Here is a 25,826-nt window from a genome sequence, read left to right as displayed (position 1 = left end):
TCCATTTTGTTGTCCAACCACTGTATCTGCTAGTGTCTGCCAAGGCGCAGTGAGATCACCTGACTATGGATGTAGCTATTGTCGACCGCTAGAAAAGCAATATTCAAACCCTTGCAGTCCTCAACTCTTTGCTAGTTGTGATATCACAGTTAATTGGATGGCCAAATTGACTTACTCTTTTGCTGTATTTTATTTTATATGCGTAACTGGTCACGTACTTGAACGCACACAACGTGAGTGTATCCTTTTCCTTTTTCTCTTGTATGTACCTACTGATTGTGGGGGAACAAAGCACTGTATCTTCTGTGTTGTATTTTGGTAAGTTTTCTCTATATCCCCTCCCCCTTTTTTTTAAATTTCATTGAAAACTATTGGAAAGGAAAATGGATAACAACTGTGGCCCAGAGCCACATGTAGGTGATTGCCATATCCCTTACATGTTAGTGCATTTTATTTTAATTTTGTGCTTTATTAAAGGTTACTACACTGTTGGTGTGCTCTGTTTCTTTTTTAAGATGTTGGGTGGGATCTTCCAGGCTCAGCCTGTTTGAGGACTGTAAGATGTGTGGGGTTCTTTTAGATTGCATGCCATACTTCTACAGATTTCCTCAGTGCAGATGTCAATTTATACTCGGGAACAATATTTTCAGATTTTTTTATATCAGAATCTGCATACATAAAGCAGTTGCAGTGGCTATAAATTGCCGCTGCATACAAGAACAACTGTGGGAGTTGGTGTCTTTGTAGAGCAGCCAACCAATGGACTAAAACCAGTTAACGTGCAAGAAGAAGGTGTTATATATGAATGTATGTACCTGAATTGATTCCCAAAGCCAATTCACCAATGCACTTTTTAAGCTACTTCTGTGTGTGCGTGAATTTGCTCCCGGTGCTCTGCCTTCCTGCCACTATCCAATGTTATAGCAGGTTATTTGATTTCACCTAAAGTGGCCGCATGAGTGCATAAGTATGACTGTGTTGTAGAAACAGGTTTTGAGGATTCAATTGTCTCTCTAAAATTATGTGTAAAAAAGTGTCAGCATTATATAAGAGAGCAAAATCAACAAAATACTGTATCTCTCCAAAGCTGATCATACACCCACAGAGTATTGATAATCTTGCCTGTCTCTGGGTGGAAATGAACATTCAACTCCTCTGCAATATCCAGGTTCTGGTCTGGCCTATTTCAACCAGTATATCATACAAACGGGGGTGGATGCGATTACGTTTTGCACTGTTAACAATGAAGGCCCCTTGAATCCCGAGCCCCAATGAAAGGAAGCCTTGACTACTGGAAGCTTGGCTTTTACTTTGGCGTCAACCTAAAACAGGGAGGTTAGGTGTCTCTGTTAGGATTGAGGACTAAGACATGAGGTGACTGGGTGGAGCCTGAATTCTAGAAAAAGGCTATGCAGGGGCATGTCCCAGTATTCTGAGAAGATTCAGACGTTACAAGAGTTTACCATCCACCCACCTGTTGTGAGTTTCGTAACAGCTTTATTGGCATTTTTTTCCATGCCAGTGATTGCTAGAAAAAAGCTAGGTAGGGGCATGTCCCATTATTCTGAGGAAATTCAGACGTCACAAGAGTTTACCATCCACCCACCTGTTGTGAGTTTCGTAACAGCTTTATTGGCATTTTTGTACGTGCCAATGATTGATATTGCTTTATGGGCTATGCCCTGAAGTTTAATTCTGGGGTCTGTGTTTTTTTTGTTATGGATGCTCACGGTATAACTGTAACTGGCATTTTGAATGTTGTTACATTTGGAATGTTCAATAAAGCCGTGGCCTTGCCCTATTTCTAACTTATTCACCCTTTGTGTCTTTTTGGGGGGCAAGTTTTTGTTACATTAGTTGGTCAAAATGCCCATATGCTTCTCAACAGTCTTTAAAAAGCACTACAATGCTTGTAGACAACATTCCAAATTCACAGGTTTATTATGTAGATATAGCCAAACATAATCACTATATTTTATTTTCATTTTTATTTTTTATAAACATTAGGTGAATAATCTAGAAAGCCAAGGGTGATCATTCGACTTACAATATAACATATGTCAGAAAACTATATTTTTTTAGCTGTGACACATATCACCGACCTTCAGTTTGGGCAGCCGTTTAATGGTCTTCAGAGGTCTGAGGACCCGAAGCACTCGCAGAGATTTGATTGTGCTGATGTCCTTTCCTTTACTTCCACCTCTGTTGTGACACCGGGAGGAAAAGAGAGAAAGAGAGGAGAAGAGAGAGGAAGAGGCAGAAATAATCAAGGGATAGTCAGGTTGATAGACAATGAAGAAGAGTCAGGTTCTCAGAGAAAAGAGAGTTACGGGCATAGAATCACAAGGGGGATTAAGGCACAGAAAGCATAATAGAAGATAAAAAAGGTGACGTAGAAAAGAATCATGCACGTATAAAGTAATGATAGACAGATAATTTAGAAAATGAATAAAGATGAGATAAGAGGATAGAAAGCAGCAAGAATTTGAGACAAGAAAGAGTATGGAAGAGATAGACAAGAAGAGAGATGTGGATAGAAAAGGAGATGAGAAAAAGAGAGAAGAATATTGTTAGCAGAGCTGGGTATATTTAGTCCCTAGTGCTTACATGTAGAATTCTCTCAGGAGCATTTACCAGCTGTTCTGATACCACATCTGCCCCTCTGGACTTAAATCTACATTACTGAGCACAACAGGAATTCCTGGTTGTTTTGATCAAGTAAAACCTTACAAAGACACCTTATCCCCACTAGCAACAATCTCAGCAAATGTCTGATACTCCTGAGGAATATCTGAATGCTGCTGCCATTGCAATGTAGCTCATAGGCTTGACTGCCTCCTATGTGCCACATCTTACCTGCCAGTTAGAAGAACACAGTAATTAAGACCGACCACACACAAGTGGTGTATAAGCTAACAATAGAAAAATGGAAGCAATGTACAGTATATGGCAAAAATTTTTTTTGATGATTTTCAAGAGGTTCCTCAAGCAAGTGTAGAATCCTAACATTAAAACTCAAATTCACTTTTTCTTATTATCTAAGGTTGCATTCACACCTTTGCATTGCGTTGCGTTTTTTTGGCACATTTGTCATGCAACAGCATAGGGCAGGACAATTAAAGGACAAGTGCATCCAAAAAAAGTCTCCTTTTGGGTGGGCAAAATGAGGGATTTAACCCTTTTACCCAGTCTTTACACCTATAAAACTCTGATAGGAAATTTCCCTTCACCCCAGCTCAGTCACAGTGCACATAACAAAACTTCAGTTCAATTTCAGGGAAAAAAACATTTCTATTTCTTTGCATGTCATAGCTGTCAATGGTAGGAGTTGGCACAGATGCAACAAATCTCCCAGTGACTCCCAGTAGTCTTAAACCATGACAGACAAAATAGCAAATTATTCCAGTCCTTTTTCTTAAAAAATTAGATAATTTGAATGATCATCCATCTTCAGAATCAAAATGTGTCTTACTGAGGCCACAAGAGTCTTGCAACCAATGTCACAAGGTCCTTTGGATCCAAGCTCTGGCACACCCTCTGTGTCACACTAACACTCAGGGAGAATATCAGTCATCAGAGTAACAGTACTCTGACTGTAGATACTCTGTAAAGCCAAAATCCTTCTGTCAGTGATCTGAATCCTTATTTTCCTGTAGATCTAGAGCACGGGTGTCAAACTGGCGGCCCTCTAGCTGTTGCCAAACTACAAGTCCCATGAGGCATTGCAAGATTGACAGTTACAAGCATGACTCCTAAAGGCAGAGGCATGATGGGACTTGTAGTTTCGCAACAGCTGGAGGGCCACCAGTTTGACTCCCCTGATCTAGAGGATGCAAGACACAAAATTAGTCTGTTCTGCATCCTTCTTTTGCATCCCATAATGAATATAGTATGCACATTTTCAGCATTGTTATTCCTCAGCAGAGACTTTTGATGCAGAAAACTAGTTACCATTGTAACATTTTGTTTGAAAAACTGCCATGAACACTAAAGTGCTCTGTTATACTTATCATTTTCCCTGTCTGAACCTTAAAAAATAACCCCCTAAAGCAGTGGTTCTCAACCTTCCTAATGCCGTGACCCTTTAATACAGTTCCTCATGTTGTGGTGACCCCCAACCATAAAATTATTTACCCAGTAATTATAACCCATGAGTGTCGTTTTACCTCCAATACTGCTGCTTTCAACACAGTAGCTGCTTTCTACACAGTAGCTGCTCTTTACACATCCGAAATATGTGTTTTCTGATGGTCTTAGGGGACCCCTGTGAAAGGGTCGTTCGACCCCCAAAGGGGTCGCGACCCACAGGTTGAGAACCACTGCTCTAAAGTAACCACCTCCTAACATTTAACCCATTATCATCTGTCTCTACTCTTAACTACCCTAATAACATAAGCCTTCTAGGTGAATATGTACCTTATCTAATGTAAACTACATTAAGGTCCTGGTTGATTACAAATGACTTGTTGACAGAAGCAACTATTTTTTTTAGCTGAACTCTTAGCCTGTCGCAGTTGTTTTTAGGGTGGTGTGAAAATCCCTTGCTGGGATCCAAGGTTTTGGTGGAGATCAAACCCAACATCTCCACTTTAAAAAGAAAGTAATCTGTTTTGCCTAAAATTGTCCGTTTACCACCTTTTTCAAGATTTTTCATTTTCAAACTTTACAGTTTACTATATAGCTAAATGAAATACAAGAGCACATGAGAAAGCCTGTGTTTTTTATAGTGTGCAAAGGTGGAGCTTGACTTTGACATAGATATTGGTATCTTTCCCAGCTGATTCTCCTTTAAGTGTGTGTTCCCCATTGCTGCTCTATCCATGGGCTCAATGGGGATGTCCAAGAGCAGATCTTCAAGCAAGTCTCTGAAGGACTGCCAGCCCATACCACACAAATTACCTCTTATGCAAACTTTGTGTTTGCTTGGCTGATCTTTTTTTGTTTTTACTGCAAATATCAAGAAAAAATAACCATGTGTAGGAGTAGGGACATTTTCTGTATCTTGTGGGCTGGTTGTCTGGCAGAAGCTTGCTTGATGACCAGCCCAACCTCAGGATTGTTTACAACAAACAGAGAAGCTCTAGGGGCATTTATTTTAAAGGACCTTATGAAAAACATCTGTACAATGTGTTTAGCTTGGCAGGGTTTGAAAATGCTGACCCAGCAATCCCAAAATGAAAGGGCAGGTGTCGGATTTTAATTGAATTGTAAATAGATCTGCATCCTTATGGTCAGTCTTAGGCATGCTTCTGTAAGATTATGTCTGTAAAGTGATGAAGAAGAAAGAGACAGACTGAAAAAGGACAAATGGACATTACCGCTGGTTGCTCCTGGAGGAGGCAGCCGGTGTAGGAATGAGAAGGAATTAATCACACAAACATTGACATGACACCACAAATAGCTTTATAGTGGATATGAAACACAAACCAAATCAAGTGAATGAACCATCTGTGGATCAGAAGTCAAACTGCTCATGCTCTTCTAGACCTCTACTTTATGATATTCAACTGACAAATTAAAAATTACATTATGGATAGTGCATTAACTAACAAGGGTTTTTGGATAAAATGTATTTCCTTTATGTTTCCTAAAGTACACAGTGCTTGTAAATGTGTGTCAGAAGAGTTATCTGGTTCCCTTAGCAGCTATAGTCTTCATTTCCTTCTTCCTTTGCAGGTTGGTAAATGGAAAGGAGACCAACTACAACAATAAACAAGTTTTTATTTTCATACATTCACATATGGAGTCAGCTGTCTCTATAAAGCTGGCCATACACATGGCAACTTTCTGCCAATTTCAACCACTTTCAATTGGCCTGTGTCGATGGCAAAATCTGACTTTTGATTCTGACATTAGTTTGAGATGCTGCTGATAAAATTCAGAATTTATAGACAGGTGCATTTGACCTGCTTCGCGCTGCTCTAAATGTTCTCAAATAAGACTACATTTTAGTGTGCCATAAACAGCATGCCGATATTATGTTAATGAGTTGTTAACATTAACGCCTTAGCGACATTTAAATCCATAGGCACATTTAAAGCCAATCATGGAACACTGGCAAGACGTGACATTCAAACTTTTTTTTTTTTTTTTTAATCAAGAATGGAAAGTTTGGAAAGGCAGTAACAATGGATCCATATACAAAAGATAAAAGTGTTCCAAATCCATAAAATGTTCCCTTTATTGAAAGGCAACAGTAAAAAACTGTGCCTGCCTTGGCTATGAATGTACAGTATTTCTGATATATTTTCTTTTTGAAGCAAACCATCTATTGTACTGAATGTTATAAACCTATTTGTTTGCAAACTCCCAAAATTACTCTCAAGGTACAGTATATGAGCCAATGTAGATAAAGGAGGGAGGAGACATTTACTTAGCTAATTTATCAAAGTGCGTGAGAGAGTAACTGTCTCAGTTCTGCATTGCTCTTAGCATTCAGATTCTGAGCTGCATTCTGGTACTGTAGACACTAAAAACATAGGGAAAATATTTAACCTTTTTGCTGCATTGGGCTCGCTCAGTATGCTTTTAGCTTTCAGAAAATGTTTCCTTCGGGAGGTTTTAATGAAGTCTGTAATATGCATCTTAAGGAAGAGGAAAGGGTCCCAGAGATTCTCATTGCACCAAATTGGCCCAGAAGAAGATGGACACACAAAATCAGACTAGTGGTAGACGAGCCTTAGCCTCTTCTAAATAGACCAGCCTTACTGGCCAAGACTCCCTGTTCCATCTTGCTTCTCAGTCACTGGCTTTAACAGCATTGAAGGGCAAGTCCTTAAGGATAAAAGTATATTTGACATGGTCATTCCCACCTTACTCAGAGCAAGGAAATCCAACTCCTGCAAGATGTACCATCGCACATGGAAGACATAATTTGCCTGATTTGAGGATAGAAATCTTAACTCTAGGAAATACTCTCACTCGTATTTTGGCCTTTCTTCAGTCTAGTCTTGTGCATTGTCTGGGCATGAGTACCCTTCAAAAGACAGGTTTCGGCTTTATCCATCTTCTTCCAGAAACCTCTTTCCTTGCAGTCCCTTATCAAGACTTTGCTCATACCATTCCTCCAATGTGACCTTCCATATCACCTTTTGTTCTCAACCTGGTGCTCTATGCTCTTCAGAGACCTCCCTGAACTGATTAAAGACACTCCTTTGGAAGACCTCGCCTTTAAGGTTGCTTTCTTGATGTCTTCCCATCTGTTAGAAATATTTCTGAGTTAGCAGCTCTATCTTGTAAAGAGGCTTTTCTTGTTTTGCACAAGGACAAGGTGGTTTTGAGACCAAAACCTTCCTGCCTACGGTGGTCTCCTCCTTTCACCTAAATGAACACATTGATCTCCTCTCTTTCTGTCCTACTCCAAAACATGTCAAGGAAGTTGTCTTACATTGCCTAGATATGGTCAGGGCTGTGAAGGCCTACTTGAAAGCTTCAACCTCTATTCAGAAGACTAATGAAAATGAGAGAAGCAGCACTATCTAAGTGCAGCTATAAGAACAAATAATTTGTTTCCACAAAACTGGCAACTCACAATAGTAGTAGTCAAAGAGAGCTTGTCAAAGTGGTGTGAACCGCTGTGCAACTTCTGTCCGATCCGGCTGCAGGAAGGTCTCCAATGCACTGTCTTTGGCTGTGCTAGTGGCTCCCAGCACTTCCTGGTCAGAGTAGATCCAAAGGGTGGGCAAGAATGATGTCAGCTCCAGGTACAGCAGCAGTAGGTGTGGCATGCATTCAGAGCATGCATGCTCCTTCATCAGGCCTTTCAGAAGAGTCCTTCTTTGTCCTGCCCTATGGCGCTGGTAGAGGACACACTACCTCCCACAACACCATTGCCAGGTGGATTAGAGATCTCATTTCCAGGGCCTATGTCCTTAAGGAAAAAGTTACTCCCTTTCACATCATCTCTAACGCTACCAATGTCTATTGGGCATTTCAGCATCAAGCATCTGTATCCCAGATTTGCAAGGCCACTACCAGGTCCTCTGTTCTCCAGATTTTTACCAGGTGGATGTTTAGGCCTTCAAGATGTTATCTGAACATTAATTTAGGTGCTGTAAATCCTTGTTTTTCTTGTGGACCTGCTGGCAGTTCTTTGTTGCTTTGTTGTTGCCACTTCTTAGTTTTATTTCTAAGGTACATTCCATGGTATATGAATACTTATGTCCTATCCTGTACTGCATGATTGGCATAACAGGATTTTGACTTGCCTCTAAATTCTGTACCTTGGAGTACAGTACAGGACACAGGTCACCCCCACTGTGTCTGGATCACTCCTTATTACTTGCTAAAAAATGGAGGTAGAAGCATATAACCCATTGTCTATGAATACCAGTTCTGTGTCCTGTACTGTACTCCAAGATTAGGAATTGATGGTAAGTCAAAATTCCTATTATCTTATCTTATGTGTCAAAATCCCTCAGCAAACTGTTCCAGTTTTTATTTGCAGAGATAAAACACACATTTCTGATATCAGAGAACATATAGGGTTATATACAGTTGCAAGAAAAAGTATGTGAACCCCTTGGGATTACGTGGAGTTTTGCATGAATTGGGCATAAAATGTGCTCTGAACGTCATCTAAATCACAACAATAGAAGAACACAGTCTGCTGAACATAATACTACACAAACATTAGATGTTGCCATGGTTTAATTGCACATAACATGTAAACATTCACATTGCAGGGAGGAAAAAGTATGTGAACCTTTAGACTTAATAACTGGTTGACCCTCCTTTGGCAGCAATCACCTCAACCAAACATTTCCTGTAGTTGCAGATCAGACCTGCACAACGATCTGGAGTAATTTTGGACCACTCCTCTTCACAAAACTCTTTCAGTGTAGCAATATTCTTGGGATGTCTGGTGTGAATCGCTCTCTTAAGGTCATGCCACAGCATTTCAATCGGGTTGAGGTCAGGACTCTGACTGGGCCACTCCAGAAGGCATATTCTGTGCTGTTGCAGCCATTGTTTTGTTGAATTACTTGTATGCTTTGGGTCTTTGTTCTTTTGAATCACCCATCCTCTGCGGAGCTTCAGTTGGCGGACAGATGGTCGTACGTTTTCCTGCAAAATGTCTTGATAAACTCTGGAATTCATTTTCCCATCAATGACAACAATCTGTCTAGGCCCTGAGGCAGCAAAGCAGCCCCAAACCATGATGCTCCCTCCGCCATGTTTTACAGTGGGGATGAGGTTTTGATGTTGGTGTGCTGTGCCTTTTTTTCTCCACACATAGTGTTGTGTGTTCTTCCCAAACAACTCAATCTTGGTTTCATCTGTCCACAGTATATTTTGCCAGTAGTGCTGTGGAACATCCAGGTGCTCTTTTGCAAATTTCAAACGTGCTGCAATATTCTTTTTGGACAGCAATGGCTTCCTCCATGGTGTCCTCCCATGTACTCCATTCTTGTTTAATGTTTTCCTTATTGTAGGTGTGTCAACAAAAATGTTAGCATGTGCCAGAGATTTCTGTAGGTCTTTAGCTGACACTCTGGGATTCTTCTTTACCTCATGCAGCATTCTGCACTGTGCTCTTGCAGTCATTTTTACAGGACGACCACTCCTAGGGAGAGTAGCAACAGTGCTAAACTTTCTCCATTTGTAGACAGTCTGTCTTACCGTGGGCACATGAACATCAAGGCTTTTGGAGTTACTTTTGTAACCCTTTCCAGCTTCATGCAAGTCAACAATTCTGGATCGTAGGTCTTCTGAGAGCTCTTTTCTGCGAGGCATGGTTCACATCAGACAGTGCTTCTTGAAACCAGTAAACCCAAAACAGGTGTGTGTTTTTTAAGGGCAGGACAGCTGTCAGCAACACATCCAATATCATCACACTGATTGGAGTCAAGGTTGGCTCACTCCTGGCTCCAATTAGCTCTGGGAGAAGTCATTAAGCTAGGGCCTCACATACTTTTTCCTCCCTGCACTGTGAATGTTTACATGTTATGTGCAATTAAACCATGGCAACATCTAATGTTTGTGTAGTATTATGTTCAGCAGACTGTGTTCTTCTATTGTTGTGACTTAGATGACGTTCAGAGCACATTTTATGCCCAAATCATGCAAAACTCCACGTAATCCCAAGGGGTTCACATACTTTTTCTTGCAACTGTATAGTATCCTATATTTTGTATTTGTTGTAATATTGCTACATATTTTAGCAAAGCTATATTTTCAATATAACACAACCATTGTTTTTATAAATGTACATAAACACAATATAAAATACTCTACAATTTTTTTACCAAATTAGCTGAAACTATGTCAGCGTAATACAAACTATGAATTAATTTGGAAATAAAATTGTGTGCACATGTGACGCAACAAACATTAAAGATATGTAAAACTGCAAATACTGTTAGTGATGAAATCAATTAATAAACTTTGCATGGAGGACAAATGTGCAGGCAAGATCTAACTTCCCCTGGGGCAAAGATTTTCCAGAGCTCAGCAAAACACTCCATAAATTTGTAAGCTTGGAAGAGTCAGGATAAGGTTTATGTGGATGGAAAGAGTAGGAATAGCAGGGAGGATGATGCTGTCATTGGGAACATAATCAGCACATATTTACTGCATATAAAGTGGAACAGTAGTTGGACAGGCACATTTAATCTTTCTTGCAATGAAGAAAGCTATGGTATGTATTTGTCCATGATTGCTTTTAGAAGGCATTCTTGCCATGCATACGCATTGCAGATTTCATGCTGGGCATCTTGGTGACGCCTCTGTGAGGAATTTAGCAAGCTAGGGTTAGTCACTTTACCATCAGCCAGTGAAGATCTGTCCTGAGCTGTACAGAATGTTGCATTGGTTGCTATGGTATGAAAGCATTTTTGCATGATGACATTGTGGGTACCATGGGATCTCATACACATACAACAGAGCTTAGATGCATGCATGAAATAAAGGTGGAAGAGAATGGGAGCAAGTATGACAGGCAGCTTTGTAAGAGTAAATGTGTTGTGGTTAGTGCATTGACTAACATCATTCTTTATAAATGATGTGGTTTTTGAAGGTTAATTGCGTGCTGCAGTTCTGTTTTAATAGAAACTGATAAACAGGGATGTGTACATCAATAAGGTAAACATTGTTAGACGTTGAACAAGCCATACACATGCCATTAATTTATTTTTCATATGTTCAGTAAGACACTTATCACTAAATTACACCAAGATATGAATATACCTCTTGCTCAAAGTTATTCAGAAAACCTTTTCACAGTAATCAAAATTGTGTACTATGAGGTACAAGTTTATGAAGAGTTAAGGAACTTACGAGAAAGCAAACGCAACCAGAGCACCACTAACTACGATGAAATCAAGAATGTTCCACAGGTCTCGGAAGTAGGATCCCTGGTGGAGAATAAGACCCAGGTCCACCATCTAGGGAGGAAAAACTGATGTTGAAATGCAAGCAATCTCATCATTAGTATTTTCGATCATTCACGTATGCCATTTCCCTCATAATAAAAGAACCACTAAATTCACAATTTTTGACTTCACATTTGGATTCCTTTTATTTTTTCAATTTGTGGTGACACATGAGAGTTTGATATATTTGCATTGCACTATTGTATTGCACATACATTTTAATTTATCTTAGCCCTGCACTATTGTTTTGTAATGGTAGCTTTATGCCAATGTAAAAAAGTTGAAGCATATAGCCTAAACCTTTTTTTCTCTTACGTTCATTGACAGACACAGCCACTCTTCATTCTGGATCATAGGGATGTCCCAAAGCAGTGCTTTATTGAGGGGGTGGGGAAAACAAGATCAACTGCAGCAACCAGGCAACTTGTCAACCACCCAAGGCAACTCCAAAAGGGCAGCAAGGAGCTTTAAACAACACTGTGTGGCCACAAAAAGCATCTGAAGAGACTAACACCTCAATCTTGGAAAAATTATAGGAAAAAATATGCACAGACAACCAGGTAGCTGTCAGAAAATCCGAAGAACTGATGTCTGATAATGGAATGCCCAGGAGGCACCAAGTGCCCTGGTTTAGGGTGGAGAAACCCAAACTGTAATGGTGAGCGCCTGCACAACATCTGCTGAGTCCAACGGGAAATAGTGGCAGAGGAGGCCACTAGGCCTTTTCATGGGCTGTCCATGGACCCCAGGAAGAATCCTATCTCCAAGAATGGTCTAGAATGAAGAGCAGTTGTATCTGTCAAAGAACTCAGAGAAAGGGATTTTAAGGTAAGTAACAACAAATCCAAATTTTTTACAGTTTTAGATGTAACAGGGAATGAGTATAAGCCCTGTCAATTTTCTGAAGTTGATGAGATTCACCCTATTTGTCCTTATGACCAGTGTATGACCAGTGTCGCTGAGAAAGCTGAAGCTATCTTCAGAATGGGAATTGAAAATAAATCCTTAAATAAATAATCTAACTTTCTAAGAAGGGAATCCCCTCCCTTTCTAGAGATTGTCTCTCACTTTCTAGAGATTTCCTCTCACTTCCAACTCATTGCATGGCTGAAACTGGGTTCTAACTGCTATATTACTGTGAGAAAAAAACCCTTGTTTTTTTGAAAGTTTGATAAACGTGGGGGCATTAAAGTGCCAGAAGGTAATACTGAAGTTTATTGAATTGTGTTAGAGGGCTTTATGCTTTCATCAGTGTCACTACATTCTCTTACCATGACTTCACTGTACAGTCTAGCAATCATGAATTCACAAAAGCCATGGTTTATATAGGTTGCAGTTATGTGAACTTCATTTTAGGTGCATTTATATCACCAAGCTAATACTTCTCTAATATCCTAGCTACAATCCATGTTACTCATCCTGCAAACACAGTGGTGGACCTCTTTATATCTTCTTCTTCTTCTTCTTTATCTTATTCTTACCTTAATAACCATTTCAAAGGTGAAGACTCCAGTGAACACATAGTCAAAATAACGCAGAACCTATAGACAGATAAAATGTCATTAACACATTGAAAAGGAAAACGGATGTTGTAATTTAAAATTTAATTAAAAATGTTAAAATGTGTTTTTACCAGTCTGTTGTTACCAGTCTGTTGTTACCAGTCTGGGATCCTTAAAAAAGCTTAAAACTGCCAAACCTTCCCAGTACACTCCTTACTTCAACTTGTTTTACACAGAGACTAGAACACTCCTGACAAGTTATTTACTGCTTACAAATGACTTGTAGATCAATATCCCCTTAATTGGGATTTTATAAAAAGTGGGCTGTTCCCACTGTGGATCTGGTGATCTCCTACCTTAACAAAACATTGACTGTACCTATTGAGAATGCTCCAGTGTTTAGTACCCATTTACCCTAGCAAAAGAAGTCTAAGCATCAATCTGGCAAATCTTTTCTTGCTTCTGAAGCCAAAAAGAGTTTTTTTGTTTCATTTTAGAGGCTTTGGACAAGTCCACTTCAGCATAAGATGCCACAACTTCTCAGAGTGGCGGGGCGCCTGTTGTCCTTTGCAGACACCTGGTCAGATGCCTGACATGTTGTTCAGGGTCTACAAGCTACAGTTCTGCTCTGCCTACACTTTTCTTCGTGTTGTCCAACCTACCCATGTCTCCGCAGTGCTTAACAGACCTCTATTGTGCACTTGCAGACCTTTGGAAGGGGTTATTGCAGTCGTTCTGTTTGAGGTTTCAGGGGTTTTACTCAAATCTTTCCACTGTTTCAAAACCAAAGAGAGTGATTTCAAAATTTCTGCATGAAATCCACCAAGTCTGTCAAAGCATCTCCCCCCAGGGAAACTTCCTAGCCTTGGTGGACATCAAGATTACATACTAAAATGTCCCCAACTTTCCAGCCCATCAACATTATCAACATTTTGCAGTGGTAACACAGCACTAGTAGTCTGTGGCCCCGCTGCTGGCCTTGCTACGTTCCCAGAGTATTCCCACTGTGGGATACCTTGACAACGTCCTGTTGAGAGAACAAGCAACTAAAACTTTGGCTATCAATGTGATATGGACAGTTCAGACCCTGAAAATTGGTTGGTTTCTGAACACTGGTGCTGGAACCAACACACAACTAGCAATATCTGGTTTTAGTTATAAACACTGCTCAAGCTAGAGTTCTTCTTCTTACACTATACAATCCAGGAGCCATCCTACTCTGTGATTCTGCCTTAGAGTTCTGGGCTTGGGTTCCACTCCAGTCTGCTACAACACAACAGCCTGTCTGCATGAGACAAGGGAGTGTAATCTCTAGTGATATCCATATGCCTGACAATGAAGAACAGGTTGTCTCTGGCCTGGTGGCAAAGAATCCAGTTCTGGAGTTGAAAAAATCTTATCTACCACTATTTTAGAGGATCATCACCATGGATGCCAGCCTGAAGGGCTGGGGAGGAGTCCTAGACAATTTATCAGTGCAGAGGACTTGGTCATCAGGAGAATCTTGTCTCCTTATCAACATTCTGGAGCTCCAAGCAATATGGTTGTCCCTGCAGCGCTGAACATTATGACTAGAAAATCATCTAATCATGATCCTGTTGGACAATGCATCAACAGTGGTGTACATCAATCAACAGGGAGGAACCAGAAGTGTTATTGTGTAGAAAGGTAGAAAGGATTCTAGCTTGGCTGGGCTCCACATTCCAACCTTGTCCACTATACACATTCCAGGAGTTAACAATTGGCAAGCAGACTACCTCAGCTGGTAGTGCCTGAACCCAGGGTAATGGTCCCTAAACCTGGAAATGTTTCAGGATCTGTGTCACAGGTGGTGGAAGCTGGATTTGGACCTGCTGGCATGTGGGCTTGCCTCCAGATGCAGGGGTCCTTTGTAGAAGCAATGAATGTTTTAGTGACTCCACTGGATCAGTACAGTCAAATGTACATCTTTCCTTCCCTGAACGACCTTGCAGAATTGAGATGGGAAGCATTTCAGTAGTCCTCATAGCCCTGAACTGGTCCAGGCAAATATAGTACTCTGACCTTGTCAAGCTTCTGGCAGATACCTGGTGGTGTTTTCCAAATTGGACTATTGGGCTTTTAGAAATCAGGCAACTGTTTCCCAGATTTGCAAGACTGCTACATGGTTTTCTGGTCATAAAGTTTTGCCAGGTGGATGTTCACGCCTTTCCTGATGCCAGTTTTTGTGTGTAAGGTCCGTCACACAGCGCTTTGGACTGCACGCTAGCCCAAGTTTTATTCTGTTTGTTTGTGGGTGGTTAGTGTTTTATTTGCTGTGTTGCCACTCCTCAGTTGGACTGCGTTTGTATATCTTAATTGTCTCAGATTAACTAAATTATGTGTCTTTTAATGAACAATAAACATTTGAACTTAAAGTTCATTTAAGGACACAGGTCCTAACCCTCTGTGTTTGGGATCTACTCCTAATGCAGGCCATAGACAGGCCGTTTATCAGCCGATAAAGGAAAAATCGGTCGTTGTCGATGCTGCCACCAATGTCCACAAAAAACGCCAGTTTTTCGTGGATTTTCCAGCATGACTGATAAAAATAAATGAGAAGATCCGTGAAAAACGGCCGACGGGCTGGCCCCACTAACGGCGTGAACATTGGCCGATTTTTCGTGCGGACAAAAATTCGGCCGATAAATGACCCGTCTATAGCCTGCATAAGTATTGCTTTTCTACAAAACTGAAGCATAGTGTGTGTGTATGTGTGTGTGTGTGTGTGTGTGTGTGTGTAAAGGGGGGGGCAGTATACCTGGCTAGCCTGTAGCTTTTTCGTGTGCCATTGTCCAAATCCTCTTGTTAGGCATCAGTATAACCCAGTTGTCTCAGTTTAACTTAATCCTGCCTCCCATAATGAACTTCAAGAAACAAATTTTACATTACAAAAAAAAATCCAGTTTGTTAACTGTAGTAATAGGGTCATGTTATGCTTTTAAAGAGAATCAGATTATAAAATCATAAAGTAGTTAAAGTTATACTAAAGCTAAACATGTTTTTTTACCTTAATGCATTGCTTGTATTAAGGTAAAAAACATTTTATATTTCTCTGTTCTCCCCCTTCCCTGTGCATCTCCTCTCCCCTGTCTTCCTCTTCAGACAGGACTTGAGCAGCAGCAGGAGCCATTTGCTCCTGCTGCTGTCAGTCAAATGCATAGACACACAACACACATACTAGGGTTTATTTACTAAAGCTGGAGAGTCCAAAATCAGACTCCCTTCTGCATAGAAACCAATCAGCTTCTAACCTCAGCTTGTTCAATGAAGCTTTGGCAATGAAACCTGGAAGCTGATTGGTTTCTATGCAGAAGGGAGTCTGATTTTGGACTCTCCAGCTTTAGTAAATAAACCCCACTGTGTCTCCATAGCAAAAGGCTTTCTTTTGGGACACACTAAAAAGAGGAGGAGCCAAGATCATCAGGGGGGACCCTGAGAAGAGGAGGATCTGGGTCATTCTATGCAGCACCATTTCACAGAGCACGTGAGTATAACATGTTTGATATTTTAATGTTTAAAAAATTAGCCTTTAGTAACACTTTAAAGTGGAGTTCCACCTAAAAAAAAATAAATAAAAGTCAGCAGCTACAAAAACTGTAGCTGCTGACTTTTAAAATACAGACACTTACCTGCCCCTCGATCCAGCGGTGTCTTTACTACCGCTGGTTTCACTGGCCGTCTTTTCTCCCTTGCGCCGGCATCTTTAGTGTGGGCACCCGGCTGTGACAACTTGTCGCTTCACAGCTGGGTGCCCACTGCACATGTGCGAGAAGCGCTGCGCTATGTGAATGGCCCTGTGGTCTTCTGGGACCTGTCACGGGGAGGGAGGGGGGGAGGACAACTTCCACTTCCGATTGCCTAGGCGATCACAGTGGAAGTGGGAGGGGGTACCTGTCAAATTCGGGTACCCACTCCCCAAAGGTGCCAATCGTTAATGGGGAGTGTGGGACAAAGGCTTAAAGCAAAACTTCCCCTTTTGGGTGGAGCTCTGCTTTAACAGTGATTTTCCATAAAGAAGAGGTCCATCACCATAGGACACCAGCAAGGACTTATGGAGTGGGGTAAGGTTATAGGGTGGATGCCCAAGGGGTGTGTCTTCATAAGGTCGCCAGTGTCCAATCACCTGAAGGTAGCAGCCTATAAATCAGGGTCTATGAATACTCAGCCTGTGTCCTGTACTGTACAATTAAGATAAATGCTGTTTTTTCACTGTAGCAATGGGGCCACGTTAAGCCTTTAGATCAGGGGCAGACTGACAACTCATGGGGCCCCTGGGCAATAGGGGATCATGGGGCCCCTGTGTCCTTGCCCGAACTCAAAAAAGCCTATGAAAAAGGTACCAGGGGCATCTCATGGGGCCCCCTGCTGACCCCAGGCCCTCGGGCAGTGCCCGAATTTCCAAATGGTCAGTCCACCCCTGCTTTAGATTGTAAGCTCCACAAGCAGGGCCCTCACATTCCTGCTGTACTGAAATGTATTGTAATTGTACTGTCTCCCTTATATTGTAAAGCTCTGAGCAAACTGTTGGCGCTATATAAATCCTGTATAATAACAATAATAATAATAATTAGAGATGCAGGCTTATTAAACAGCACGTCAGGTTCCTTTGTCAGGCATTATTCAGGTATTTCATGGAACATTTTCATATTTAATTGGAAATAGTATTAATCTGTTACATTGCAGTAATGTGTAACTTAGGTATACAGGTCCTTTAGGTTTGTGCAAGCATGCATAAATATAGAAATATATATAGTTATATATAACCACTATTAAGTGCTATTTATAGCCACCACTCTCAGCTCCTTTTATCCCACTGGGGCCAATGTTCCCATTATTTCAGTCAGCCTGCACTCTCCTCCCTCCATCTCTTCCTTTCTCCCTTCCCCACTGGACCATCCAATGCGCACAGAGAGAGAGAACTGCTAAGTAAGCAGGGCTGCAGGAGGGCGGATATGATTAACGGGCTGTCAGGCCAGTGTGCCTCACACTGGGTGCCCAGCACAGCTTCATCCTCCTGTACTGATTAACTCTTCTTGTGCAAAACAGTGTATGCATACTTGAGATTTGTCTGTAAACCTACAGGTGCAATGTGCTTTAGATTGTAAGCTCTGCGAACAGGGCCCTCACATTCCTTCTGTACTGAAATGTATTGTAATTGTACTTCCTCTCTTATATTGTAAAGCGCAGCGCAAACTGTTGGCGCTATATAAATCCTGTATAATAATAATAATAATAATAATTTTAGGCTCATATTTGCAAGGCTCTCCTATACAAAATCGGGGCTGTGTGCCTTTGTATTTACATTGAGTATAAAAAGGGAAAAAACTGATGGAAAAAAAGAGTGGTTTTGGGGAACTAAGCATGGGACAAAGGTAGACAGACAATAGTACCAAAGAAGTTACTGAATCAGTAAATACACTTGCAAGAGGTGAATTAAATAACAAAGGAAGCCACTAGAGAGCATGTATTTTTCAATAGGCGCTCATGGACCAATGTACAGGGCAACAGGGTAAGAGGGGGGTGGCTTAGTGGGAAAGGCAATCTTTAAAAATGAGTGACATGTTCCTTTAACCCACTAGAGCAGTGGTTCTCAACCTGTGGGTCGCGACCCCTTTGGGGGTCGAACGACCCTTTCACAGGGGTCCCCTAAGACCATCAGAAAACATATTTCCGATGTGTAAAGAGCAGCTACTGTGTAGAAAGCAGCTGCTGTGTTGAAAGCGGCAGTATTGGAGGTAAAACGACACTCATGAATTATAATTACTGGGTAAATAATTTTATGGTTGGGGGTCACCACAACACGAGGAACTGTATTAAAGGGTCACGGCATTAGGAAGGTTGAGAACCACTGCACTAGAGAAACATTGCATCAGTACATAAGTTTGTGACTCACATTGTTTCTGGTGGCCTCAGGAAACACAGGGTCCTCTGCTGCAAGGGCTATACTGCTCATGGCGATGACCAGCAAGATACACATTTCAAAGTACCGAAGAGTTACAATGTAATGACACAGCCGACGTAAACTGCAATAAAGGGAAGATACATGTAAGATTTGAACAGAAGATTCCACATGACAGAAAGGAGTGTCTTTTCTACAGCCCCATTCAGAGAAGTGATGAGCATCTTGCAGTTGCAACTCATCACCGGGCACTGACACTGTTCCACCAAGGAATGTCAGGATGTACCATTCACCATCATAAGGTAAGGGCACGCCACTGAGATCAAAGGGACAAAAGATTACCTTAAATTGTGAAAACAAACATATGAAGACGCAGAAGACAATAACATTTGGCATAAAAAACAGGTTGACAGTCAGATTCTGAGGCACAAACTGATAGCACAGCATATCTCTACATATTATTTGTGTATAAATAAAGATCACCTGCGATTGTTTGTCTCAAGCAATCTCATCTAATCCTATCTTGTCTTCAAGAAGCATCAGCTAAAAGTGTTTGGAGTTAGACATACATGTAACATCATCTAATCTTTTGTACTGTTGTATTCCATTGTCTGAGACATTGATTAATCTTGTGATTAGTTACAATGAGAATTTTACCCATAACAACCTGATAAAACAATGTCTATCAAGGAACATTCATTTCACATTAGTAATTATACTACCAAAATGATTGTGTGCTGTAAATTGCCTCCAGCATTGTTCCTGTTTCTTCTTGCTGGAGGCTGCCATTTTGTTGAAGTCCAGAGCCCCTGAGCAGCAGGACATAAATCTTTAGGCTGTCAGTAGATCGTCTCTACAAATTCAGCACAGTGCTGAAAAATAGACAGCAACTGAGCATGTGCAGAGCAGGGTGAGACAGTGTACTACTGGACTTTAAACAGTATGGACATTTATTGTTAATGTTTTTCATCGCTATACCTGCAAAAGGGGCCAGCCTGAAGTGATCTAACTGAACTTCATTTTCTGACTAAAGTTTACCACTACTACAATATTTTTTGGCTGATAGCCTTCTGTTCCACTGTGTTAGCACTGACAGAGGTTCTAAGGAGTGTCTTACACGTGCACATATACACTCGTGCATCCAAATGTTCGCGTCTTTTCCCGCCCATGCCCGCCCCGCACCAACCTCACCATCACTCTTTTGGGGCCCTGCTATCCCCTCCCCGCCACCAATGCCTGACCTTCTCTTGGATGAGCAGGGCCTTTGTGGCGTCACCAAGAACCAGTGTAGCAACATCGGATCCTGGAAGGCATCATGCATCACTCCTGGCAGAGCAAGGCAGCCGCTCTCAAGTGCCATCTGAGCTAGAAGCCCTAAGAAGGCCACTGTGCCGTCATGTGCAAGCAGTGAAACACAACCTCTTCTAGGTCACAGTGCCATAATCTGCAAGCAGTGCAACACAACCTCTACAAGGTGGGTGAGTCCTGCCTGCCACTGATCCGCCTCCACCCCTGGCTTCCACTGTCATCCACCCCAGGGACCGCTGGCCAAACATCACTTGCTACTGCACCCTCAGGACCGGGTGAGCGAGAAACTGAGCTCCCCAGAAGATCTCCACTTGTATCGACCACCAGCAAGGAGAACCACAGCAAATACTGTGTGCAGTGCAAAACCCCCATGTGCTACTAGTGTTTGGAGGAGGGCCGGCACCACAGCCAGGAGGTCAAGGCTCTGGGTTCCATGTTGAAGCCACACAAGGTGGGGGAGGGAGCACTGGGAGAGGGGGAAGTGGAGGAAACAAAGGGGAGGCATGGGTAAGCTCCACAAGGTGGAGGGATGCACAAGGGCAAGGAGGAGGGTACAAGGTGGGGAGGGGGTTTAAGTTACACAAGATACGAGGGTACACAAGTTTGAGGGGGTAGCTGCACAAGGTGAGGGGGGACACTGGAGGATGGAGAAGCTGCACATGGTGGTGGGGTGCACATGGTGATGGGAGAAGAGGAGTGCACAAGATGAGGATGGAAGAGGGGGATGCACAAGATATGGGGGAGAAGGGAAGTTGCACGCGGTGAATGGAGTGCACAAGGTGAGGGGGGGAGGGCAGGGGAAGCTGCACAAGGTGAGGGGGGGGGGGAGAAAGACAAAGTGAGGGGAGTGTCACAAATGCACAAGATGAGGTGGAGGATGGGGAAGCTGTACAAGTTAAGTGGGGGGGAGTATGGGGGAGTTGCACAAGGAGGTGAGTGTGTCACTAGTTCTCAGGGTCATTGTGGTAAACGCACAAGGTAGGTGAGTCCTGCCTGCCACTGATCCGCCTCCACCCCTGGTTCAGGAAAACCTCCGTTCGCCCTCCTCCCCTGCAGCTTCCCCTTGGCCTTTGCTCCTTCCTGTAACGCTGTGGCTCCAAAGTGCTGCAATGGTGGCTCCTCCAGCTCCTGCACCCCACTGGATCCTCTAGACCTGGAGAGCGGGAATACAGCTGGCCCAAGTGAACAGACACTGAAAGCTGAGTAGATCAAGAGGATGGTGAGGCCAGTTGCTGAGCTACTGCCTCTCCTGGGACTTCTACTACTTACCCTTTAAATCACTGTGCTCCGGGGGTTCCCCGCCAGTCCAGCCAATGTCAGCTAGGTGAGACCCATCAATAGGCTGTATGATCACACGGCCCCGTGTGTGCTCCCTTGGCCACCCCACCCCGCACCCCTGCCACTCAGCACATAAACTGTGCCCTCAATCCCTTTCTCTGTCTCAAAAGTGATACATCAGGGGTCTGTTTAAAACCCTGATTTTTCAGTAAAGACCCCCAACAGGGCTGTGAAAAAACTGTAAAAAATAATAAAATGGATGGGATGGGGGGGTGTACACCAAGCTAAGTCTTTGCTCAGGATGAAAGAATGTCTAGATTTGCCACTGTGCAGAAAGGCATATACAAAGATGATGAAAGGTTGAAAGGAGAGCCATGGTAAAAACTAATTTGTAAACTTACGGATTTGTAGTTGATAAAATAAACATGGAGCTGTAAGGTGGCATTGGCTTTGGACCCTTCCCACCATCATCGTCATCCTCTTCTTCTTCTTTCTTCTCATCCTCTTTCTGAGGTAGTGGGGATACTGCCACTGTTTTATTAACTAAAATAAAAAGTAAAGGAATACAGACAGACAGTGAAGTAGACACTTAGTACTGAACAAGGAAAGGAACATAAAAAGGTTACTTATTTCTGACATGTATATACTGTCATTCTGATCCCAAAAAAATTGGCAATTACAACACTAGAAAATGGATGATGACTTTAATTGATGCTCATACGTTTATTGGCTAATACCTTGAAAGCTTGAAAGATTTCTGGTACAGTTAGACAATAGCACCTTGGATATATAAAATATATAGTACAAAAGACTCAGGTGTAGACAAATATGACAGCCTTATCCTATAAAATGTTGGTAATGGTAAACTCCAGGAAACAGCTAAGTACACAGTTAAAACAAACGTTTGTGAATTGTCTTATATGCCAGATTGTAATTCTGCCACCCACTTTTGTGATTTATATCCGCCTATCAGACACTTCACTGAGTCAGGACCTTTGTAGATGGGTGATTGCATCTTGCATCCAGGTGCATTTTGCTTGGATTTGGGACCAGTTTGAGACATTGCTGAAATTGTTCACTTTTACATAACAGTTACATTTGACCAGGGCCATCTTAATAGGATCATGGGCCCCTGGGCAAAGTAACATACTGGGGCCCCTACTACTTGTGGCATGCGTAGGGCACCATGGCAAAAAGTGGGAGTGAATAAATGATGCTAAATATTCAGCGTGGCTTTATAGTCTCATTAGAAACAACAAAGAAAAAACACAACAAGGAAATTATCCCAAATTAAATTTACCCTCTGTACACACTGTTCCACCCTCTGTACACACTGCCCTGCTCCTGTATACACTGACCCTCTTTTTTCCTGTGCACACTGCTCCCACTCCTTTTTTACACTATCCCCCTCCCTGTACACACTGTCCTCCTGTCATAAATGCTTCTCCTAGTCTGTAGGCGGCCTGTATGTATGTACGTTACTATTAGGCATTGTTCACATGCGCATACTTAAGCATACACTCATGCAAGGTCCATGTTTGCCAGCACGGGCATGAGGATGCACAGGAGGTCCGTCCATCCTCATGCAGGCAGTCCCATTCATGTCAGCTAGGATGCAGCAGCTTCACGGACACAACCGCTGCTCCCAATATGGCATCAGTGTGGGCACGGGTCCCCAAATCCACACACTCTGTGTTTGGGGACCCACACACACATGGATGTCAAATTAGAAGCAGTGATTCATGTTTGTCCAGCTGCTGCGTCTCAATTGACATGAATGGGACTGTCTGCACGGGGTTGCACAGAACGCCTGTGCATCCCATCGCTGTGCAGGCAAACACAGCCTTTGCACGGTTGTGCCTGTGTAAAAAAGACCTAATAGTAATGTACGGACATACATGCATATATACACACACGCATATGAGTATGCACACACATACATACACAGACACGCATACATATGTACATACATACACTCATACATAAACTCACATGCATACACACACTTACTACATACATATATAAACTCATACACACTTATGTACATACACGCTCAAATACATACTGTGACAGTATGAGGCACTGTCACTATAGAGTTGGCCAGGAAAAAGACACAGAGTTTGCATGTCTCCTGACAAATTTTGAGAGGAGAAAACTGCTTTTGCAGCTTTCTCTGGATCTTGGTATTGCCGGATGGGGCTCTGTAGTTTGGAGATTCCTAAGAGTCTTGGGCGGGGTGGAATCTCCAACCCAATATCTGAGTGTTGTGGACAACCAGCAGGGTGTGTGCCCAGGTGCACACAGCCTTTATAATGGTGGGCTGGTGAGAGCAATAGAAGGTGGAAGTTGGAGCTGTTTGAGGACAGAGCCCTGTCAGGAGAGCTGGGAATTCCTGGAGGAGACTACATCCTATGGGAGAGGGATTCTGAGCCCAAGGACTGGGAATGTCCAGACAACTCTAAGTCTGGGGGACCAAGAGAGGGTCTGGTAGAATGAAGAAACTGCAGAGGCCAGTGAGTCTGGGGAGGGTGGCTGAGAGAGAATCCAGAAAGCTCTAATGGGTGCAAGCTGGAGATATTATAAAACCCTGTCAAGAGGCCACGTGGGCCTGAACAGCAAGGTACTGTCACAGAGGCTGAAAGAGAGCCTGAATAGCAAGTGGTCTGGGAGACCAAAACAAGCAGAGGTACTGCTGACCAGAATGCCAGGTGGCTCAAAAGGTTACAGGGCAGGGGAGGGGCCTGAACATGGCGCTTTGAACCACGTAATGCTCCGGGGTGCCCACTAGCTATGTGTGTCTGACTGCCTTGTACCCGACTGCTCGGAAATGACCTGAGGGAGGCTCCAGCTGGCAAGGAGTGTCCATCGGTGGCCGGGTGGTGCTGGCGGTGGCTGGTGATTCCTGGTGGCGGGATCCTGGAGCAGATGGCTTGCAGTCTGCAGCAACTGTGAGGCATGCAGGAGTCCTGGGTCCTCAGCGGGCCAAGAGTGGGACTGGATTTTTTTTTTTTTTTTTTTTTAAGTCCGCAAACGTGCAACTATAACGTAAAAACCCGTAAGTGTTCACAAAAAATGTGCAAGTGCAAAACACCACACGAAAAAGTGCACTTAGGGGTGTGCTGTGTCCTACCCCTAAAGGGGCTTGGACCACTTACCCTGATCCCCCGGGGCACGAAGCTCCTGATGGGGACAAGGTTCCCAATTGGTCCTCCTGGCCAAAAGGCCTGGTGGACTACCGTTCCTTGTGTCCAGCCAAAGCCAGACACCCAGTACTTGGTCAGGGGGCTCTCCCGAAGAAAAGCCCCCTAGGGATCAGGGGAGGAAGGAACCAAAAGGCCACACATCCTCCCCCTAGACTTCAGGGTAGGCCCGAGGACCCACACCCTCCATCCGTGAAAACACACGCATAAGTAACAGAAAAAGTGACAAACGTGGGAGGTGAAATAAATTAAATAAATAGAAAATAAAAAAGTGGTACCGGGAGTGGGACTGGATTGCCCAGGCAATAGAGGATGCCGAGCCCACAGTGAAATCTTAAAGGTCCGGGAGAGGAGGGAGGCTTGGCGGACGAAGTAGAATTAGGGCTATGGAGAGATCCCCCTTGTGCTGAGACATGATCCTCAAGAGACCTAGAGACCCCCAGATCATCAATAACGCACTAAGTCCCCCCACAGGTGTGTCTGGAAGCCCAGGCGGGAGACGAGCAGGGAACAGGGGCTGATCGGTACTGAATGGTGCGGAAGGTGATGGTGAGTTGCCGTGGCAACGGCAGGACACTTAAACTTCTGTTGTATTTGATGCATATGTGACAAACTAAAGTCAAACATACCAGAGTATTGGGGGTGACAGAGGACTATACTGCGGGGGGGTTCTCTTAGGTTGGTGGAACTGTTTACCTTATTTTGGCCCCCAAAGTAATAGACCAGGAGTGGCAATAGTCACTAGAGTAAAAGAAAAAGGGCCTTTTCCTGGGGATGATTTTTACAGTATAACAGAAAACCCAGTGCGGGTACGCTCAGGTGATTACTTTTGGGACAGTTACAGAAAACCTGAGATAACAGAAAAGTAACAGGACAGTGGAATCAGGAATGATGGGCAAATCAGCTAAAAGTGGGGGCTCAAAACCCCCCCAATCGATTGCGAAAGCTAATACAATTAAAAAATACATGCCCTATCAGGAGAAAGGTTCAGTGAATCAAACTAAGGAAAAACAAGAAGTTAGAAAATCTGAGGGAGATCTATCTAGATTGTCATCTGTGTCCCGGGAAGGGAACCAGACTATCGAATCGATAAGTTTGGACAGTGTCAAAAACCGATATGGCGGAAATGTTTGCAAAACTGGAGATATTCTTGAAAAATGAGATGGGGGTACTACGCAATGACTAGGGTCGAATTCTAAAGCGAGTGGAAGAAGTAGAGGAGAGAATGGAAGCACACGCTCATTTA

The 25,826-nt window shown here is 42.9% G+C and overlaps 1 protein-coding gene across 3 annotated transcripts in view; it reads right to left on the bottom strand.

Annotated features, from left to right (window-relative positions):
- CACNA1A (calcium voltage-gated channel subunit alpha1 A) overlaps window positions 1-25,826 on the bottom strand; it is a 289,262-nt gene that overhangs the window by 134,721 nt on the left and 128,715 nt on the right. For all 3 annotated transcript variants that reach the window (XM_089652658.1, XM_089652659.1, XM_089652660.1), the window contains exons 20-24: window positions 21,782-21,923; window positions 18,789-18,918; window positions 12,854-12,913; window positions 11,278-11,384; window positions 2,103-2,202 (exon numbers count right to left, since the gene is read on the bottom strand). In XM_089652658.1, coding sequence (XP_089508784.1) covers window positions 2,103-2,202; window positions 11,278-11,384; window positions 12,854-12,913; window positions 18,789-18,918; window positions 21,782-21,923 — 539 coding nt within the window. The remainder of the gene's footprint in view (window positions 1-2,102; window positions 2,203-11,277; window positions 11,385-12,853; window positions 12,914-18,788; window positions 18,919-21,781; window positions 21,924-25,826) is intronic.

This window comes from Staurois parvus, unplaced genomic scaffold (genome assembly GCF_062004578.1).
Source record: "Staurois parvus isolate SC_StPar_1 unplaced genomic scaffold, SC_StPar_1.0 ptg000689l, whole genome shotgun sequence".
NCBI classification, from domain to species: domain Eukaryota; kingdom Metazoa; phylum Chordata; class Amphibia; order Anura; family Ranidae; genus Staurois; species Staurois parvus.
This window is presented reverse-complemented; position numbering and strand designations above follow the sequence as displayed.